This window comes from Spizellomyces punctatus (assembly GCF_000182565.1).
Source record: "Spizellomyces punctatus DAOM BR117 chromosome Unknown supercont1.7, whole genome shotgun sequence".
In the NCBI taxonomy this organism is placed as follows: Eukaryota; Fungi; Chytridiomycota; class Chytridiomycetes; order Spizellomycetales; family Spizellomycetaceae; genus Spizellomyces; species Spizellomyces punctatus.
In genome coordinates this window covers 794,993-811,396 of record NW_015971543.1, presented here as the reverse complement: position 1 = coordinate 811,396, position 16,404 = coordinate 794,993, and the positions used below count along the sequence as shown (strand labels likewise).

The window sequence follows — 16,404 nt, the reverse complement described above, 5'->3', positions numbered from 1 at the left end:
ACGTGATAGTCAATGCAAGTTCTGAAGGGGGCCGTTGCTTTTCCATTCGAGATGATGATGATGGGCCGTCAGACTTCAAGGCCACTCTCTCTTTTTTGATCCCAAAACAATGCTCCTTCACGCATGCCTTGGACTCTTGGCTTTGAACGCCATCTTGAAGCTCGCGTAACGTCTCTTTGTGACGTTACAATCACCAGATGTCTTTTCCACCCCTCCCCCCCTTTCCCCCTGCGTCCCCACCAGTGGCACCATTGCTCGTGCTTTTCAACTGTCATTCTGTCCACTCGTTCCCTTGGACATGCAACCCGTGCATGAACGTCGGAGAAATACTAAAAGCATTACGTAATGCTCACGATCAGCATTGGAATGAGGTTGGATTGTAAGCAAATCGAGGTTCAAGACTAAAAGCACGCCTATTGTCCACGTGCGTGATCGGACATGAACGTGCTTCGGACATTTGGATGGGACATTTTTGCCATTGAAATTCTGCGAGTTACACTCGACAAAAAAAAGTGGAGTTTTTAAATAGTAAGTAGAGCTATAAAAAGGGGAGGAACGGCGAGGATGAAGAGCTGTCGTCGCATTGGCAAGCGGCATCGGAAACATGAAATCTCAGGTGTTGGCAGCAGCAGCGTATGCTTGGATCGCCTCATCACAGATCCTTGCCAGTCCCATTAGTCTTTCCCTTAAAAAATGGCATACGATCGATGGCAAACCGACGCAGATCATCGGTCATCGCGGGGAGAGGGCCTTTTCGCTCCCTGAGCATACTCTTCCTGCATACCATATGGGTATCTGGGAGCATGCGGATTTTGTCGAGCCGGATCTGGTTTTGACAAAGGACGGACATTTTGTGATTTATCACGATGTGAGTTGAAGCTTGAAATAAAAATGATCCACATACATGACTAATGAAAATGAGAATCCAGCTTTCCATTAAATCAAGTACCGATGTCGCTGCACATCCAGAATTCGCTCACCTCATAAAAAACGTCACCATTCCAGACATTGACGGAAGTGGTGGCAACTTAACTCTCACCAATGACTGGTTGATCCACGATCTTACCTTGGCTGAAATTAAAACACTCCGTCTCAACGTCGTTGGGGGAGGCCCGGACAATCGGAACATGCGGAAACCTGCCTTCTTTGACGGCATGTTTACGATCCCCACGTTTGAAGAGTACCTCGACTTGGTCCATGCAGATTCTGCCAAACTTGGACGTGAAATCGGTATTATACCCGAGATCAAGCATCCTGCCTGGCACAATGAGCACTACAAGAACCAGAACCCTCATTTTATGGAAGATAAGCTGTTGGCTATCCTCGACAAGTACGGATACCCATCAAACGGAAAGACGCGTGGTCCCGTCATGATCCAGTCCTTTGAGGCAGGAGCCGCCAAATACATTGGCACAAAGTCCAAGCTTCCCGTCGTTCAGCTTATTTATGGCAATGTGGATCTGCTTACTCCAAAGGGTCTGGACGACGTGGCAAAATACGCCGCCGCAATCGGGCCATGGAAGGAGCTTTACACTGTCGGAGCGGAGAATATGTACAAGTACGAAGTGCTTGCACCTATTCCCGCTGACGTTCAGACTCGGATTAAAGCCAATGGAGGACTGATTGCACCCCAAAATTTGAGTAAGGAGATCAAAAAGCGAGGATTGAAGCAAACTCCGTACACGTTCTACAGCAGCTATGAAAAGGCCCTGTTGAACTGTGATCGAGTCCAAGGATGCCCACCGACACAGGACCGGCGCGTAGAATTGTTTTACTTTATGCGACTGGGCATGGATGGGCTCTTTGTGGAGAATGTAGCAGAAGCAGTTGCCATTCGGCAACAGTATGCTGATCTGATTGATCCCTTCAAGACCGGGACAACATCTATTGTAAATTTTAAGCAGAACAGTACGTTTGCGCGGAGAGACGGAGCGGAATGGATGGACATTCTGCGACAAGAGTTAGTGCGGACCTATCCCGACCGGCTTGCCGCAGGAGGTCGTCGTTAATGGGTTTAGAAAAACAGACGTTGGCGAGTCATAATAGTTTGCAGATGTAAAATTTAGGCCCCATATTATCATAATACATTCATTTGATTATTCTGGTCATAAAAGACGTATCAAGACGAGCAAAAAAGGCACGCTGGAGATGAACAGCAATGAAATGCAATGGGTGGAGATCCCCGATGGTGTTGGAGGCTTCACCCAGAGAGCCGAACTGACGGCCGCGTGATATCACGAGACCGATGCACGTGCAATCTCATCGCGGGGAATTCATCCAATCGGATAAGCTGAAATGATTTTGTAAGCCTTCCTGGATTGTGATTCCGACACCGGAATGATGGAGATCGATGACAATGCGGACATAATGCGGAGCCGATGGGTATTGGCACTAGTACAAAGATTCTAACCAATTTAATCATAATTTTACTCGATTTAGACTCATGAACTATGGTTTGATCCAAAAAATCCTATATAAGTCATCGTCCATTTTCCCAGGCTTTCATCTTTTCCACAGATACAGATATCATCATGCCACCAAAGAAGAAGCAAAAGCTCGAAAGACTCGAAAAACTCGACAAACCTACTTGCTTACATACCTGCAACAAGACTTCCTTTGCAAAAGCTTTCCTGCCAAACGACATCTACTGCCAACGGCTTTTAGATTACATCGCCATCATCCATCAACTCGCCGACCACGCTTCCCACGCGCTGAAATTCTATCTCCTTTCATCATCAGCGCCAGTTTTTCCCACAGTAAATCAAGAGACGATTGAAGCCATCCTCTATCTTCTCAACAAAGGTGAATCATGGCAACCAAAAACCGGTGCGAAGAAGGCGTTACGCGAATCCTTGTTGCCATACATCCAACGGTACTGCAACATCGTCGGCTTCGTTCATCCAAATCTACAAAAAGAGCAGCAATCAGTCAATTATCTGACAGCGAGTATGATGACGAATCTGAAGGTCAATGTCCAGGAACACTTCATGATGATGCTGCTCCGGTACATTAATCTGCGGCTTGATGTGAAGGGACAGAAGCAGCGACTGCCACTGAAAAGCGATGCGCGAAACGCTTTCTTTGCTCGTCTTCGCTACTTGAAGTCAATTTTCCTTTTTGATATCGTGCCTGAGTCACTCGATGACTTGACCGCTGAAGAGAGTGAGCTTCTAGAAGAGATGTGGTCCTTCATTCCCCTTTCCGACCAGCTGCTCGCATATTCAGTTGCTGTAGACCCTCTCGCCTTCTTCCCTGCTTATTGTCAGTTGTCAAGCCTATATGAACAGCATGGATTCCGACAGTTCAGCGCAATACCTCTGCGCCGCTCTCTCATCCAAAGCCATGTGCGGATCGACACCGTCATCCTCTACTCTCACGTTCTTTGCATCACGCGACGAGAAGCGGAAACTGTTGAAAACGTCGATTTATGGTTGCGCGTCTGTAATCTGCAGAACAAGGCTTTTAGATCTCGTCATGGAATGTGTTTTGAAGGCTCGATCACGACGGACGGAACCTCGGTGTCTGTATACCTAAAGCACCCAGAAGCAGACAAGTATGGAAAGCGCAGCGGAGGAAAAAAGTCAGCAAACACGATGGAGGCAGAGGTTAAAGCGCTTTATGTGGAGAAAAACTTACCTGCTTGTCGAGCAGCAGAGAATGTCATTGTTATCGACCCAAACAAGCGTGACATTCTCTACTGCCAAGACAGCAATGGTACAGCGTTTCGCTACACCGCAAACCAGCGAGCCATGGAGACAGGCAGCCGGCGATTTGCAAAGAGACGAGAAGCAATGAAGAAAGAAGCTGGAGTTGACCTCATAGAATCACGAATACCATCTCACAAGACGATGAACCTCATGGACTTTACTCGCTACCTTCTTGTTCGCCATCATGCAGATTCGGATCGTCGAAAGGAGTTCTACTCACATCCTGCCCACACGCGGTGGAAGTGGCACTCTTTCATCAATCGGCAGCGAAGTGAATCGGACCTCATAAGCAACATGCGCAACAAGTATGGCGAAAACTTTACTGTTGTGATGGGTGATTGGAGCGACGCCGGTCGAACTGCAAGATTTCAGACCTCATCAAGGACGAAAGGCTGGCGCACCCTCTTTAAGCGCAACAGGATCAACTGCTTCCTTCTCGACGAGTACAAGACCTCATCTGTTTGCCCTTGCTGTTCCTCTGGCGTTGAAAAAGGCTTCAAAACACGACCTCATTCAAGACCTTGGCGGCGACGCGAAGGCAAGATTGAAAAAGTCCACGGATTGCTGGGTTGTACCAACCCTAACTGTTTGCAGCAAGCCTGGACGATGCGCTACTGGAATCGAGATACGCTGAGCACCTGCAATATGGTAACGATCGTGCAATCAATGTTGGATGGACACGGCAGACCAGAGGTGTTCAGGAGGGGTGTTCCAGCGGTAGCGTAGCGTAGATTGGTTAGATTAGGTTTTCCGAACCGGTTGTCGCGCGGTTCAATCCCTGGTGCGGGTGCTAGGGCCAATACCCATCGGCTCCGCACTAAGAACTAGAACGACAAGCCCATGCGTAATTTCACAACGACGACGACGACGGCAACGAGGACAACGACGCCGTCATGGCTTCTCCGTCAGATTCCAGAAAAGATACTTTCCGCTTCAAGACAATGCACATTGCCATATTCACAGCGGCGACGGTCCTTCCTGGAAGTTTACTCGTATCCGCCTATGTTATGTTTAAAGGGGGCAAGTGTTGGTCACAAGTGTGTCCAGAGAAGGAGCACTTGAATACGGAGATGCGTAACAGGTAAGAGAGATAATGAATTTGTGCCAGCCCACACAATTCTCTAACTGTTTACAACTCGTTGGTTGTCCAGTCTCGTCGCATTCTATGGTTGGCTTGCGGTTGTTGCTGTCGTATTTGCTCTGGCGCAACGAACCTCATGGGGTCATGGGCACTCTTGGAAACATCGTTACATATCCCTCTCTCGCAGAACAAAGTGGTCCTATGCAGAGATTATCGTGTGGCTGTTGGTACTGGGACATCAGCTCTTTCAATTTTGTTATTGGTATACGCAATACCATTCCCGCTCTTCTTCAAGTTCTCCGACCCAGCGAATGTGGCGAGCTACCTACAAAGCCATTGCTTTCAATGCCGGCATTCAACTGTCCTTGACCCTATTGCCGACATCCCGCAATGGATTGCTATCCACGTTGTTTGGAATCGGATACGACCATTCTCTCTCCTTTCATAGATGGTCTGGAGCACTGACGGTGCTACTGGCTGGGGCGCATGTTGGTGCATTCGCAGCCTACTGCCTCGCTCGAAGCGGATGGGCCCAGTTTTGGAAAACAACGCTGCTGATTGGAGCGTCACATGAGAGGATCGCTTCGTATAGAGGCTGGTTGGGGCCGGTGGGACTCGTGGCTCTACTCCTCTTTCTCTGGGTCTCTTTGAATTCGTTCGAGTCTATCCGCCGAACACGGTTCAATTGGTTCTGGTTCAATCATTTCGCGGTGTTGGGGGCCATCCTTTTGTCATTCGTGCATGCTTCGCCCATGCTCTACTATGCTTTGCCGACTTTGACATTGTATATCATCGATTCATGCGTACGAGTGTTCAATCGACGTCGAGCGTATAATGTCACATCATTGACGATGGAGGATTGCGGATATGTGCGATTGGATATCGCAGATTGTCACATTCCTGCTGCCCCCGGACAGTGGGTCTCCATCTGCGTACCAGCCGTCTCAAACGTGGAATGGCATCCGTTTACTGTCGCAAACAGCTCTCCTCCACGTCGAAGGGGCGGACCTCCTGAGATGGAATATTTGTTGGCGAGGTCCACTCCTGTTGCACCTGGACTGAGTTTGATCATCAAACCGCAGGCGCACGATGCTTCGTGGACGCAATCGCTTGTGCGGACATGGCAAGAAAACACTGATCCCGAGAGCGGGACTCCAAACATTCAAGTTTACATTGACGGACCACATGGTAACCTCCCACCACGATTTCTACGCTCTGATCACGTTCTTATTGTTGTCGGTGGAAGCGGCATTCCTGGAGGTCTTGCCATTGCGCGTTCCATACTCGAAAATCCTCCACCACGAATACAAAAGATCCACTTTTGGTGGACCTGTCGAGCTCCCAATGCATCACAACTTTCCTTATACCAAGATCTTTTGGCTCATCCTCGTGCTACTTCCCTTCTCGTCCCGCGTCTTGTCATTACCAACCCGAAAACGGGTACACGCCGCCTCTCTGTTGCAAGCATATTTTCACAACTGGACACTCGACCCGGTGAAATTGTCTCTGTATACGGGTGTGGGCCTGTCGGTTTGATGGACGATATACGGAATGAGGTAGGAAGGCTGGGCCGGGTTGTGGGTGATGGGTTTGAGACGAGCTCGGATGGGGGTTCGGACGTCGATGGCAATGTAGAGATGGATCCAGAGTGGGGACGTGCCGGAAGGATCCGACGAGGCGTGCGAGTACTGCTGCATATTGAAGGATATGGGCGTTAGGCAGATACCCCGGGTTGGCAGATAATTTTTTTCCGTGTACATTAGCTTTACTTTGCGTATATAACTCTTTATATATTTATAAATGATATCTGGTGCAATTGTTTCACAATTCAACGCTTGGTTTTCATTTCTATTCACAACTCATTCGCATCATTAATATATACATACAAACTTGTAGATAAACCACGTTCTACACTGAAGGAAAACTACTTGTGTCCAAAGGTGCGACCACGGTTGGTTCTAAACTGTACTAATATGCCCACAATGGCAAGTACGGCGGCTGTAATGAGCAGGGCGAGGACCTTGTTGTCCCTCGTAAAGATCGACACATCGAATCGGTTGCCTGTCAAGAAGAGTCGGAGAGCCGGGGTAAATCCGGTTCGAGCAAACACGTCGATACCCAAAACAATGGACATGGCTCCGGCCACAGCAGTCGAGACAATGAGTACCGGCTTGACCAGGAAAAAGATAGCAATAGCCCCAACCACGACCATTGCAATGATAAAGATGGTACGTCCGAGACCGCTCTGAATTACACCGCCGGATTGGAAGGAGAGGATAAACATTGCTAACGAGAACCCGCCGAGAGCTCCGATGCATGCCAGCCCCAGCTTGACCAGGCACACTGCCAATAGTCCTCCGACAATACCACACGCCAAAGACCCGAGTAACAAGATCGTGTCACGATTAGACCATCCATCTGGCTGTGGTTCCAAATTGAGGAGAATGGAGTACCCCAAGGTCCCAAAAACGAAGAATCCGGCAAGGAAGAGTGTTGGATAAAAGAGTCTGTGGCCCCAAAAGAGTAGAACGAAACCAAGGATAATGGCAAGGGCACCCGCAACCGCTGTTTGTGCTGTGATGGCTTCCTTAATATCTGGTTTTGGAAAGTTGTAAGCAGGAATGGCTTTTGCAAATATCGTCCCTTTGATCCTTACCATTGATCGCGTCTGTTTGGGCAGCCACGAGTGTCAAGCCCGCCAGCAGCCACAAGAGGATGGCTTGCAGGCTAAATCCCTGTTTTATCGACATATTGTCGTGCGAGACCGGATTGAAAAATGAGGGTAACGAGAGTGCCGTGTAGAGAGGTAAGAAAAAAAAACTTGAGTAATGAGTTAAGGTCCCAACAATGGTCGTCGTTCAAAATGCCAGTGCCGTTTTCAAAATGCTTTGAGGTGAACCCCAGATCGTCGTCGTCGTCGTTCTCTTTTTATTCAACTGCCAAGGCCAGAACAAACGTCAGCAGCCAAGAAAACCGACAAAAGACGAGGCTTGGCCGTTCGTGGCGGTTCACGCGATCATTCCAATGGAAGACTTCTAACCAACGACGGCCTTTTCCCGCCCCCAATTTGGAGATCCACAAAATGGGATTGGTTGTAGCCCAGCCGCAACACCGCAACAAATTTGTCATGACGTCACGTGTGAAACTTGCGTTTCAGACCCTGCAAAAGAGAATTTTGTACCAAGGTTTTGAGACCTCCGACCACGGAGCTTGCTTATCAAAGCCATGACGGCATTCCGCCGATTTAAGGTTTTGAAGGCTTTGGAGGGTTCCAAGGTTTTTGCTTTCGGCAAGTGAATTGGAATCATTTTGGGCACTTGTACTGGTTTGCCGTAATAGAGCATCTTGAAGCAAGCTTGCTTGCTTTGATATTCAGATTATTAAAGGATTGTCTTGCAATCCATCGCACGTTTACGACGCACAAATGTGAGGCCTCCACTGTGCAAACAAGTCGCATGTAGCATCTCATCTTTTGAACGTGCATTGAGGGACTAGGCGCAAGAGAATGTAAAGTCAAAATATGCTATGTATTGTTGCTGTGGGTGTCCGTCCAGCCAGCACACTAGCAACCGCGTTGCTATGACCGATGAGTATTCCCACGCGCGGCGATATAGGCTATCGCTTCTGCTTTTATCCGCATGCACCGTTACCAAGGTTGTGTACGGGCGACAGTGGTTAAATAGACTCATTCATCCCTCCCGACTCGCCTGTTCTGTCCACTTTGCGCAGCGATGCCTACTAGAGTTGCGATTATTGTTAGTCCAGTTTCGTGCGGTAAAGATCACGACCACACTAATCCTAACCTCCTTCCCGTTCTCGGCGTCAGGGTTCAGGCATTTCTGGCCTTAGCGCCGCATGGCTCCTCTCCAAAGACCCTTCCTTCTCTCCAACGCTCTATGAGTCCGGCTCCTATCCAGGAGGCCACACGCACACTGTCGACATTCCAACTCTATCTGACCCGACCAAAACCGTCCCAGTGGACACGGGTTTCATAGTATGCAATCCAGTGACCTATCCCAATTTTCTCGCTCTCCTCAAAGAACTTCAAGTCCCTCTCGCCATCACTGATATGAGCTTTTCTGTCTCCCGAAACGGCGGAGAGTTTGAATGGTGTGGAGATAACATCGATACTGTATTTGCACAGCGAAGGAATTTAATGCCATTTGGACAGAATGGAGGGGGCATGTGGAGGATGATTTTGGATGTTATTAGATTTCATAATGAGGCCAAGAGGATTGCTGTGGAGGCAGACCGGCTCGCATTTGATGATGAAGGGAGAGTGAGAGCGGGAACAACGCCACAAGAGAGAGGTAAGTCGTCCATTACCAGTATTTAATTTACTTTGCTTATCAACGATTACCATGCGCATTCCACTTTAGAGCATCCTTTCGCGACTTTGACATTAGCCGAATTCTTTAAGCAACGAAATTACTCGAGCTTCTTTTACGAAAACTACATTGTCCCGATGACCGCTGCTATCTGGTCAACACCCGCTGACATGACATTTGACAAATTCCCTGTTTTGACGCTTTTGCGGTTTATGCGAAACCATCAATTGTTACAAATTGGAAGGCGACCAAAATGGAGAACCGTGGTAGATGGAAGGTATTTTTGGCAATGGAACAGCGTTTGTCAACATGCTACCAAACTCTCATCATTATCTGCATATATAGTCGCACATATGTCACCAAAATCCTTGAAAACGTGACGGACGTCCGCCTCAACACAGCCGTGGTGTCCGTTGAGCGTCAAAAAGACGGCAAGCTCGTAGTTGTAGACGCCAGCGGAAACCGTGAAACATACGACCACGTCATCTTGGCAACACATACCGACCAGGCCCTCAAGATCTTGGGTGAAAGCGCCACGAGTGAAGAGAGGAAAATTTTGGGAGCTATCAAGTATTTGAAGAATAGGTTGGTGTTGCACAGGGATCCAGAGGTACAGTATTCGTTCTCATTCAATCTTGCACTGGAATTGAGGGTATAATACTCATAATCCCTCAGCTTATGCCCAAATCTCGCAAAGCCTGGGCAGCATGGAACTACCTCACACGCACCAAGTCGGAAACCGAGTCTCCAACCGTATGCCTTACATACTGGATGAACCGTCTTCAACCATTTGTGAAAGAAGCGGAATGTGGTCCCGTGTTTGCCACACTCAACCCACTCATTGAGCCACGCTCGGATATGGTCTTTGGGGAGTGGGAGTATGAACATCCTTTATATGCTCCGCAGACAATTTCCGCGCAAGATAAGTTACAGGAGATACAAAATAAGAATGGGGTAACCTTTTGTGGCGCGTGGACCAACTATGGATTCCATGGTAAGGAGAGTCGAGTTTTTCATGGACATCCCGGCTGCATATTTTGTAACGCTGCTTTTTGTCTGGGTAACAGAGGACGGTTTAACGTCCGGCCTTTTAGCATCCATCTCACTGGGCGCCACATGCCCCTTTCCGGTCCATCTCAATGGTGGGTTTCCGACAGAACGACTTCCCATCGTCCCACCGAGCTGGGCAACCGAGAAAGGTGTGACAATCTACACGCATGCAAAACCAAAGTATATCGAACACACCCCCGAAGCGGTTCTGAAAGCTCAAAGACGAAGCGATCCCATTCTGGAGGTCCTGAATATCGCATTCGTGGTTATTTTTGCGCTTATTTGTCTCTGGATTGCTCTATGGCTTGATTTGGGAAGGTTTTAAGCATGAATCCTCTCTCGTATTTCCTACCATTGTATTTTGTTGTTAGATTGGACTACTAGAGCTGGAGGATCAACCTGTTCGATAATTAGAGTACTGCACGTGGACCTTCTTATACATATATTCTACTGTCCCGTCATTGTGTAATTGCCTGTGCTGTCCTGCATAAGTAAAATGTTCCCTAGTCTTAATACTGTAAGGCGCTGGGTCCCCGAGATGCGCGACTTCCACCAACTGTGTCCATTGCTTACGGAAGGCGTCCTGTACGCGACGCGACCATCTTACAGCAAAGGTATCCAGATTCTATCCCATCTACCACCATCCGAGTATGGTACGTCACAGACCATCTGCGCTGCAAATTCACATTCACCAGTACTAACATGATCCAAAGGGTCTCCTTTCGCTTCTTCGCAAGCTAAAGCGCACAGACCGAGAGATTCGGGTTCTACTACTCGGCCTCGACAATGCCGGCAAAACATCCATTCTAAAACGTTTGGCATCGGAGGACATAACAGAAATTAAGCCGACACAGGGATTCAATATCAAAAGTGTCCAGCAAGAGGGGTTTAAAATGAATGTCTGGGATATTGGAGGTATTCAAGTTTGAAACTTTTGGCTGAGCTAATGTTCATTTCTGACCGTTTGGACTGGTCTCTCCTAGGGCAAAAATCAATTCGACCATATTGGAGAAATTATTTCGAGAGCACAGATGTGTTGGTATGTAAACCTGGAAGGAAATGATAGGCAGTCTCCAATTAAAAGCCTACATGTCGAGCAGATTTACATTATAGACAGCGCAGATAAGCGACGACTGGAGGAAACGTGAGTATCCCCATACTTTACTGCAGAGAGTCAGTGCCAACATCTGTTCCTTTAGGGGAGAAGAGCTTCACAACCTCTTGGAAGAGAATAAACTAGCCGGTGTTCCAGTACTGGTTTTTGCCAACAAGCAAGATCTTATCAACGCACTACCAGGACACGAAGTAAGATGCCGGTTCTCAGATTAGAATTGCCCTGCTTTGAAATAAGAACCCTAATATTTTCACAGATTGCGACAGGTCTGAATTTAAATGCAATAAGGGACCGTCAGTGGCAGATTCAACCGTGTTCGGCAAAAACGGGGGAAGGGATCGAGGAAGGAATGCAATGGGCCATGCAGTGCTGTAATAAAAAGTGAAGCATGCATCCAAATCGGTTATTGTAATCTGTTTTTGCGTTCTCCACTGGTCAATCATCACCTTTATACCAGCACATGCGGAAAATCTCTTATGCGAGAAAAGTTAAAGGTAGAGATCTGCGCATCCGTGCAGTATGCTTTCTATATACATGTACAGGAAACCGCTACGGTAATGCAGCCGTTCTACTGGCAATTGTTCGGATTGATGCTCACCATAGGACTAAATCAAGCTTGAGTTTGATTATCGGATCAATGAATGCTATTTAGCTGCTTCAAAATGTAAATATAAAATGACCGATCTATGTACTAGTGGGCTGTCGGCGTTTCACAACTACCGCGGTAACTAAACCTACTGTAAGAACCGTTACAAACAGGATGGCCATGCCAACAAATCCCTCTGCAGAACCTAGATTAACTTGATGCGACTCTCGCCCAACAGGAAGGAATACCATACCTCTTTTGATCTTTCGGTTGATGATTCTTTCTAGTTCCAGTGCTTGTGAATTATGAGGTTCATGTTCCAGAAGTGTTTGATTGTATTTCCGTGCATTCTTTCAAAAATGGCTCATTAGTCGCCCCCGGGCTGATAGGACGGGGGGTTTTCCACGTACTTTGTAGTTCTGCAATTTGTATTCTCCTAATGCGAGGTAATAAAGACATTCGCGCCGTCGACTGGGAAGTTCACTATACATTTCTGTAATAGCACCAGGTCAGTATTCAATCATATCTAACAAATTATCTTTGATACATACGGTGCAGTAACTGGAGGCCCTCCTCTTGGTCAGGTCTTGTTCGGCTTCGTACTTTGAGGCCGGACAATTAGGAACAGCACAACCAGCATTTGAAATCACAGCAGCTTACCAAGCGCCCAAGCATAGTTGAACCTTGTTTGTGGGCGCGGCTTGGCCCCTTCTGAACGGTAGTTGTCGCGGAGGAGCTAGTAATTGCCAGCGAATGTGAAGACAGTCACAAGTGCTCCAACAACCATTCATGTGACCTTACATTAAGCTCATCCTCCGAAAGAGATATCTCAGCTTCTCTGACATGGGGCAGTGTTTCCATTTGTTCTGGGTGGTTCAGCGATAGATGGATGATCTTTGACAACCAGCGATCTTGACATCGCGTCACTTGCTGACAAGCGCATTCGAACCGGTGCTTTTGACAAGTTATAGACTAACAAGGCATAACGCTGCCGAGTTGGCCTCCGATACTGCCATGGGACTATGGCAGTTTGTAGAAAGCTAGATTTATGTCCATTGAAATGTCGCAATATAGATTCCAATCATGTTCATAAGCGTGAGATTCGTATGATCGAAGAGAGCAAGAATATACGACAGATGACCAATCAAATTGAAGAGGATAGTGCGTAAATAGTATACAATACCCAGCACCGGAAGTAACAGCCAGCATAAGATCTATGCCTGCGAATCTAGTCTTGTCCAAAAATCGGCCCGTGTCCAATCAGATTCAGGCTTCTGGAGTAAAGTACATCTGGACAAGTCGATCGTGACTGGCCCCAGCGCACCACGATTGTAGACAGCTATACAGCCCTATGCACAGTATCTACGCCGTCCTCCCGTCATGATTAATGCAAACCATCATACGTGAAATCCCTTCAAGCTTTGCTCCAGCTCTGCTATTTCTTTCTCCACGTCCTTCTTCCCAGACAACTTGTCTCTTTGCTCTTGAATTAAATTCCCCCCCTTTGCCTGCTTTTCCTGCAGCTCTTCAATTTGCCGTAGTTTCTTTCGTAGGTTTTTGAGTTTCTTTTCTATATCCACAGGGGCTGTTGCTTGTGTCTTTGCCGGAGTATCAGACAGCGCCTTGCTATCGGGTGTCGTGGTGACCTTCTCTGCGGGCCCGTCTTGCTGGTCCTTTTCGCCTGCTTTCTTTGCTCTTCGTTTGGCATTCTTCTTTGCTGATTTGCTTGTTACGGTCGATGCTTCCGATGGCTGAACCACTCCTATACCAGGCACATATCCCTCTGGAACACGGGTGGCCTCAACCTTGGCGTTTGTATATCTGGAAACGTCCTCCTGAGGAACATAGCCAGGACGAACTTTGCGCTCCTTGCGAACAGAGCCATCTGGACGGCGGGTTGCGGGTATTACACGATCGCCGGATTGAGACTCGCGGATTCCTGATACCGGTGGGATGGACATGCTTTATGCTTTTTGTGCGTAGTGAGAATAAGATTTGGAGATCTTCCCCGTTTTGATCGTGGTGACCAGCGATTGCACCTGTCTGGAGCAAAGTTACGTGACTGTGATGCATAGTCATCTGCTTATGAAAGCCTTACCCAATACATTGAATTTTTTTTGTTGGGTGAAATCCACACGTGTTTCTGCTGGGCGCGCAGCACACAGTGCGGACTTTCGGGTCTTTCGTCCGTTTCCCCATTTCATTTTACCACAAGCACACATTTCACAATGCGGTTAGAAAAGTGCTACTTTTGCTCAAGCACAGTTTACCCTGGACATGGCACAATGTTTGTGCGCAATGACAGCAAAACTTTCCGTTTTGTAAGTAGGGCATGTGCAAGATATTGAGCTGTCAACTAATCATTTCTTGCTTGTACCAGTGCCGATCAAAATGCCACAAGAACTTTAAAATGAAGCGTAACCCACGCAAAGTTCGTTGGACAAAGGCGTTCAGAAGAGCAGCTGGAAAAGAAATGACAATCGTAGGTGTCTCTCCGCTTGGAGAGCTGTTGTTGGGACACATATTTGGTTCATATGCTCAGCCAGTTGGTTTCCTCCTATTCAGGATGCGACTCTTGAATTTGAGAAGCGACGCAATATTCCAGTACGCTACGATCGGGAGCTGATGGCGACAACTCTGAAAGCGATGAAACGAGTGGCGGAGATCAAAGCACGTCGGGACCGTGTATTCTACAAAAAGAGGTGCGTCTACATATGCAGTCCTGCACTGATCGTTGAAATATAACTGAACATCTTTTGTATAGAATAAGTGGCAAGAAGGAACACGAGAAACAACAAAATGTGTTGGAAATCCAACGCAACATCCAACTGATCGGCGAGCCTTCTCTCAAAGAGAAGGTCATGGAGCAGAAGGTCATGGCGACGGAAGAGAGGATGGACATGGAGACAGCGTAAAGCAGACTCACGGGGGTTCACTTTGTCGATTATACCGCTTCTTCGTTTATGAATTTTATGTGTGTCATTGGTGGTGTGGGATTATGGTGCAGAAGTACGGTGTGGGAAGATCAGGATGCGATGATGGCATGTCCAGTTGCATTTAGTGCTTTTGAATTCAGAGGAATCCATTGGATCGGTATGCTTTTCAAAGGGGAATAGGTGGTTGTATCGGTGGTCTTCGTTTGAACTTGTGTATATAACATACTTTTTTATAATTGAATAATAAAGATCAATCGCGATCGGTCGAGGTTAGGTTTCATATATTCAGGCCTTTTTTGGCACTTCCCGTTTCTCCAATACTCTATCTACGAGGCCGAACTTCAGGGCAGTCTCCGCATTCATAAAATGATCCCGCTCCATGGTTTTTTCTGTCGAGAGGTCGCAACCGCATTGATACGACATAACATTTTAATTCGCCGACTATTCGAACGTACCTATCCACTCCAATGGTTGCTTGGTATGCTTGTGATATATCTGGTTTAGTCGGGCTCTGATTTCGAGGATCTCTTTCGCGTGAATTGCGATATCTGATGCTTGCCCCGTAGCACCGCCGCTGCCAAATGAATTGCCAAATTAATAAATGTCGTTTTTGAACGATCCGCGGTTACATACCTCGGCTGATGTATCATAACTCGTCCATTGGGAAGAATAGAGCGCTGTCCAGCTTCACCTGCAGCGAGCAGAAGCGAACCCATGGACGCAGCCTGGCCGATGCAAACGGTTGCAACAGGCGATTGAATATACTTTACAAGGATGTCAGAGAAATGCGATACTCGTGAGTGCTACCTGAGGAGCGGCATACCTGCATCTAATGATGGTGGGACAGATTAGCAGACAGCAATTCGTCGTCTACGACTCTGCGAAACTCACCGTATCATAGATTGCCTACGAAGGGCGACCCACCACGCAATAGGTTAGCAGCCATAGTTAAGCACTTCGAGACATACATGCGTCAACCCACCATTCCCGCGGTGACGCTTCCTCCCGGTGAATTTATATAAAAGTTGATAGGCTTTTCGGGGTTCTCTGCCTCGAGAAACAGAAGCTGGGCGACGATAACAGCAGCCACACCATCATGAACCTCCCCGTTCAACATCACAATCCGCTCTTTTAGAAGACGGGAGAAGATGTCAAACACTCGCTCGCCCCGTGGCTAAACGTCTTCTTGTTAAACGGACGGTAAACTCTACTTTTTCAGTCATGTACTTACGGAGGATTCTATCACATACGGGATGCCAAGTGCTGTTGCTGGTGAGGAGGAGCGAGGCGAGGAATTCCAGGAGGAGAACTGCCGAATCGACAGCTGCCTTGTTGTTGGCAGAAACCGAAGGAAATGTCGCATGATTGCAGTCTACAAGATCGCGATTGAACTGGTCAAAGAAGGCAAATCCTGGTGGATGTCACTTTACTAAGCGCCCGTGACAGTGAACACTTTCCACTTTTTAATGTTGAGCCTGTAAAGTATATTATCGATAATGAAACAGCATATGTTTCTGCCACTACTTTTCCATGACATCTCATCAATATGATACCGAGCTGTGATCTTGGTACTATAATTATGGGTAGTTAATAGAAGCAAAC

At 47.5% G+C, this 16,404-nt stretch overlaps 9 protein-coding genes across 9 annotated transcripts; 5 read left to right on the top strand and 4 right to left on the bottom strand.

The window, feature by feature from the left end:
• The first annotated feature begins 498 nt into the window (after window positions 1–498).
• Window positions 499–2,106, top strand: SPPG_04621 (uncharacterized protein). Its single transcript, XM_016752855.1, has 2 exons — window positions 499–868; window positions 930–2,106. The coding sequence occupies exons 1-2, from the start codon at window positions 605–607 to the stop codon at window positions 2,007–2,009; spliced, it is 1,344 nt and encodes a 447-aa protein (XP_016608332.1). The 5' UTR covers window positions 499–604; the 3' UTR covers window positions 2,010–2,106.
• Window positions 2,107–2,531: 425 nt separating this feature from the next.
• SPPG_09210 (uncharacterized protein) lies at window positions 2,532–4,341 on the top strand (the record flags this gene model as incomplete). Its single annotated transcript, XM_016757367.1, has 2 exons — window positions 2,532–4,012; window positions 4,080–4,341. The coding sequence occupies 2 exons, from the start codon at window positions 2,532–2,534 to the stop codon at window positions 4,339–4,341; spliced, it is 1,743 nt and encodes a 580-aa protein (XP_016608331.1).
• A 199-nt stretch (window positions 4,342–4,540) lies between these two features.
• Window positions 4,541–6,612, top strand: SPPG_04620 (uncharacterized protein). Its single transcript, XM_016752854.1, has 2 exons — window positions 4,541–4,788; window positions 4,859–6,612. The coding sequence occupies exons 1-2, from the start codon at window positions 4,601–4,603 to the stop codon at window positions 6,504–6,506; spliced, it is 1,836 nt and encodes a 611-aa protein (XP_016608330.1). The 5' UTR covers window positions 4,541–4,600; the 3' UTR covers window positions 6,507–6,612.
• On the bottom strand, window positions 6,553–7,822 carry SPPG_04619 (uncharacterized protein). The gene is made up of 2 exons (XM_016752853.1): window positions 7,445–7,822; window positions 6,553–7,383 (listed from the first exon to the last, which is right to left on the bottom strand). Exons 1-2 carry the CDS (start codon window positions 7,536–7,538, stop codon window positions 6,713–6,715), a joined length of 765 nt encoding a protein of 254 aa, XP_016608329.1. The 5' UTR covers window positions 7,539–7,822; the 3' UTR covers window positions 6,553–6,712.
• Window positions 7,823–8,519: 697 nt separating this feature from the next.
• On the top strand, window positions 8,520–11,665 carry SPPG_04618 (ADP-ribosylation factor-like protein 3; the record flags this gene model as incomplete). Its single annotated transcript, XM_016752852.1, has 12 exons — window positions 8,520–8,543; window positions 8,615–9,098; window positions 9,168–9,393; window positions 9,462–9,726; window positions 9,792–10,110; window positions 10,184–10,410; window positions 10,689–10,814; window positions 10,880–11,081; window positions 11,150–11,205; window positions 11,267–11,310; window positions 11,366–11,471; window positions 11,537–11,665. 12 exons carry the CDS (start codon window positions 8,520–8,522, stop codon window positions 11,663–11,665), a joined length of 2,208 nt encoding a protein of 735 aa, XP_016608328.1.
• A 195-nt stretch (window positions 11,666–11,860) lies between these two features.
• SPPG_04617 (uncharacterized protein) lies at window positions 11,861–12,787 on the bottom strand. The gene is made up of 6 exons (XM_016752851.1): window positions 12,668–12,787; window positions 12,527–12,602; window positions 12,418–12,468; window positions 12,277–12,359; window positions 12,120–12,216; window positions 11,861–12,062 (listed from the first exon to the last, which is right to left on the bottom strand). Exons 1-6 carry the CDS (start codon window positions 12,725–12,727, stop codon window positions 11,965–11,967), a joined length of 465 nt encoding a protein of 154 aa, XP_016608327.1. The 5' UTR covers window positions 12,728–12,787; the 3' UTR covers window positions 11,861–11,964.
• A 205-nt stretch (window positions 12,788–12,992) lies between these two features.
• On the bottom strand, window positions 12,993–13,897 carry SPPG_04616 (uncharacterized protein). Its single transcript, XM_016752850.1, has one exon. The coding sequence runs from the start codon at window positions 13,825–13,827 to the stop codon at window positions 13,264–13,266; it is 564 nt and encodes a 187-aa protein (XP_016608326.1). The 5' UTR covers window positions 13,828–13,897; the 3' UTR covers window positions 12,993–13,263.
• Window positions 13,898–14,023: 126 nt separating this feature from the next.
• On the top strand, window positions 14,024–15,084 carry SPPG_04615 (ATPase-activating ribosome biosynthesis protein). Its single transcript, XM_016752849.1, has 4 exons — window positions 14,024–14,187; window positions 14,247–14,348; window positions 14,432–14,568; window positions 14,631–15,084. The coding sequence occupies exons 1-4, from the start codon at window positions 14,095–14,097 to the stop codon at window positions 14,779–14,781; spliced, it is 483 nt and encodes a 160-aa protein (XP_016608325.1). The 5' UTR covers window positions 14,024–14,094; the 3' UTR covers window positions 14,782–15,084.
• Window positions 14,986–16,266, bottom strand: SPPG_04614 (ATP-dependent Clp protease, proteolytic subunit ClpP). Its single transcript, XM_016752848.1, has 7 exons — window positions 16,034–16,266; window positions 15,785–15,976; window positions 15,694–15,708; window positions 15,626–15,631; window positions 15,436–15,566; window positions 15,258–15,376; window positions 14,986–15,191 (listed from the first exon to the last, which is right to left on the bottom strand). The coding sequence occupies exons 1-7, from the start codon at window positions 16,163–16,165 to the stop codon at window positions 15,088–15,090; spliced, it is 699 nt and encodes a 232-aa protein (XP_016608324.1). The 5' UTR covers window positions 16,166–16,266; the 3' UTR covers window positions 14,986–15,087.
• Between the last annotated feature and the right edge of the window lie 138 nt (window positions 16,267–16,404).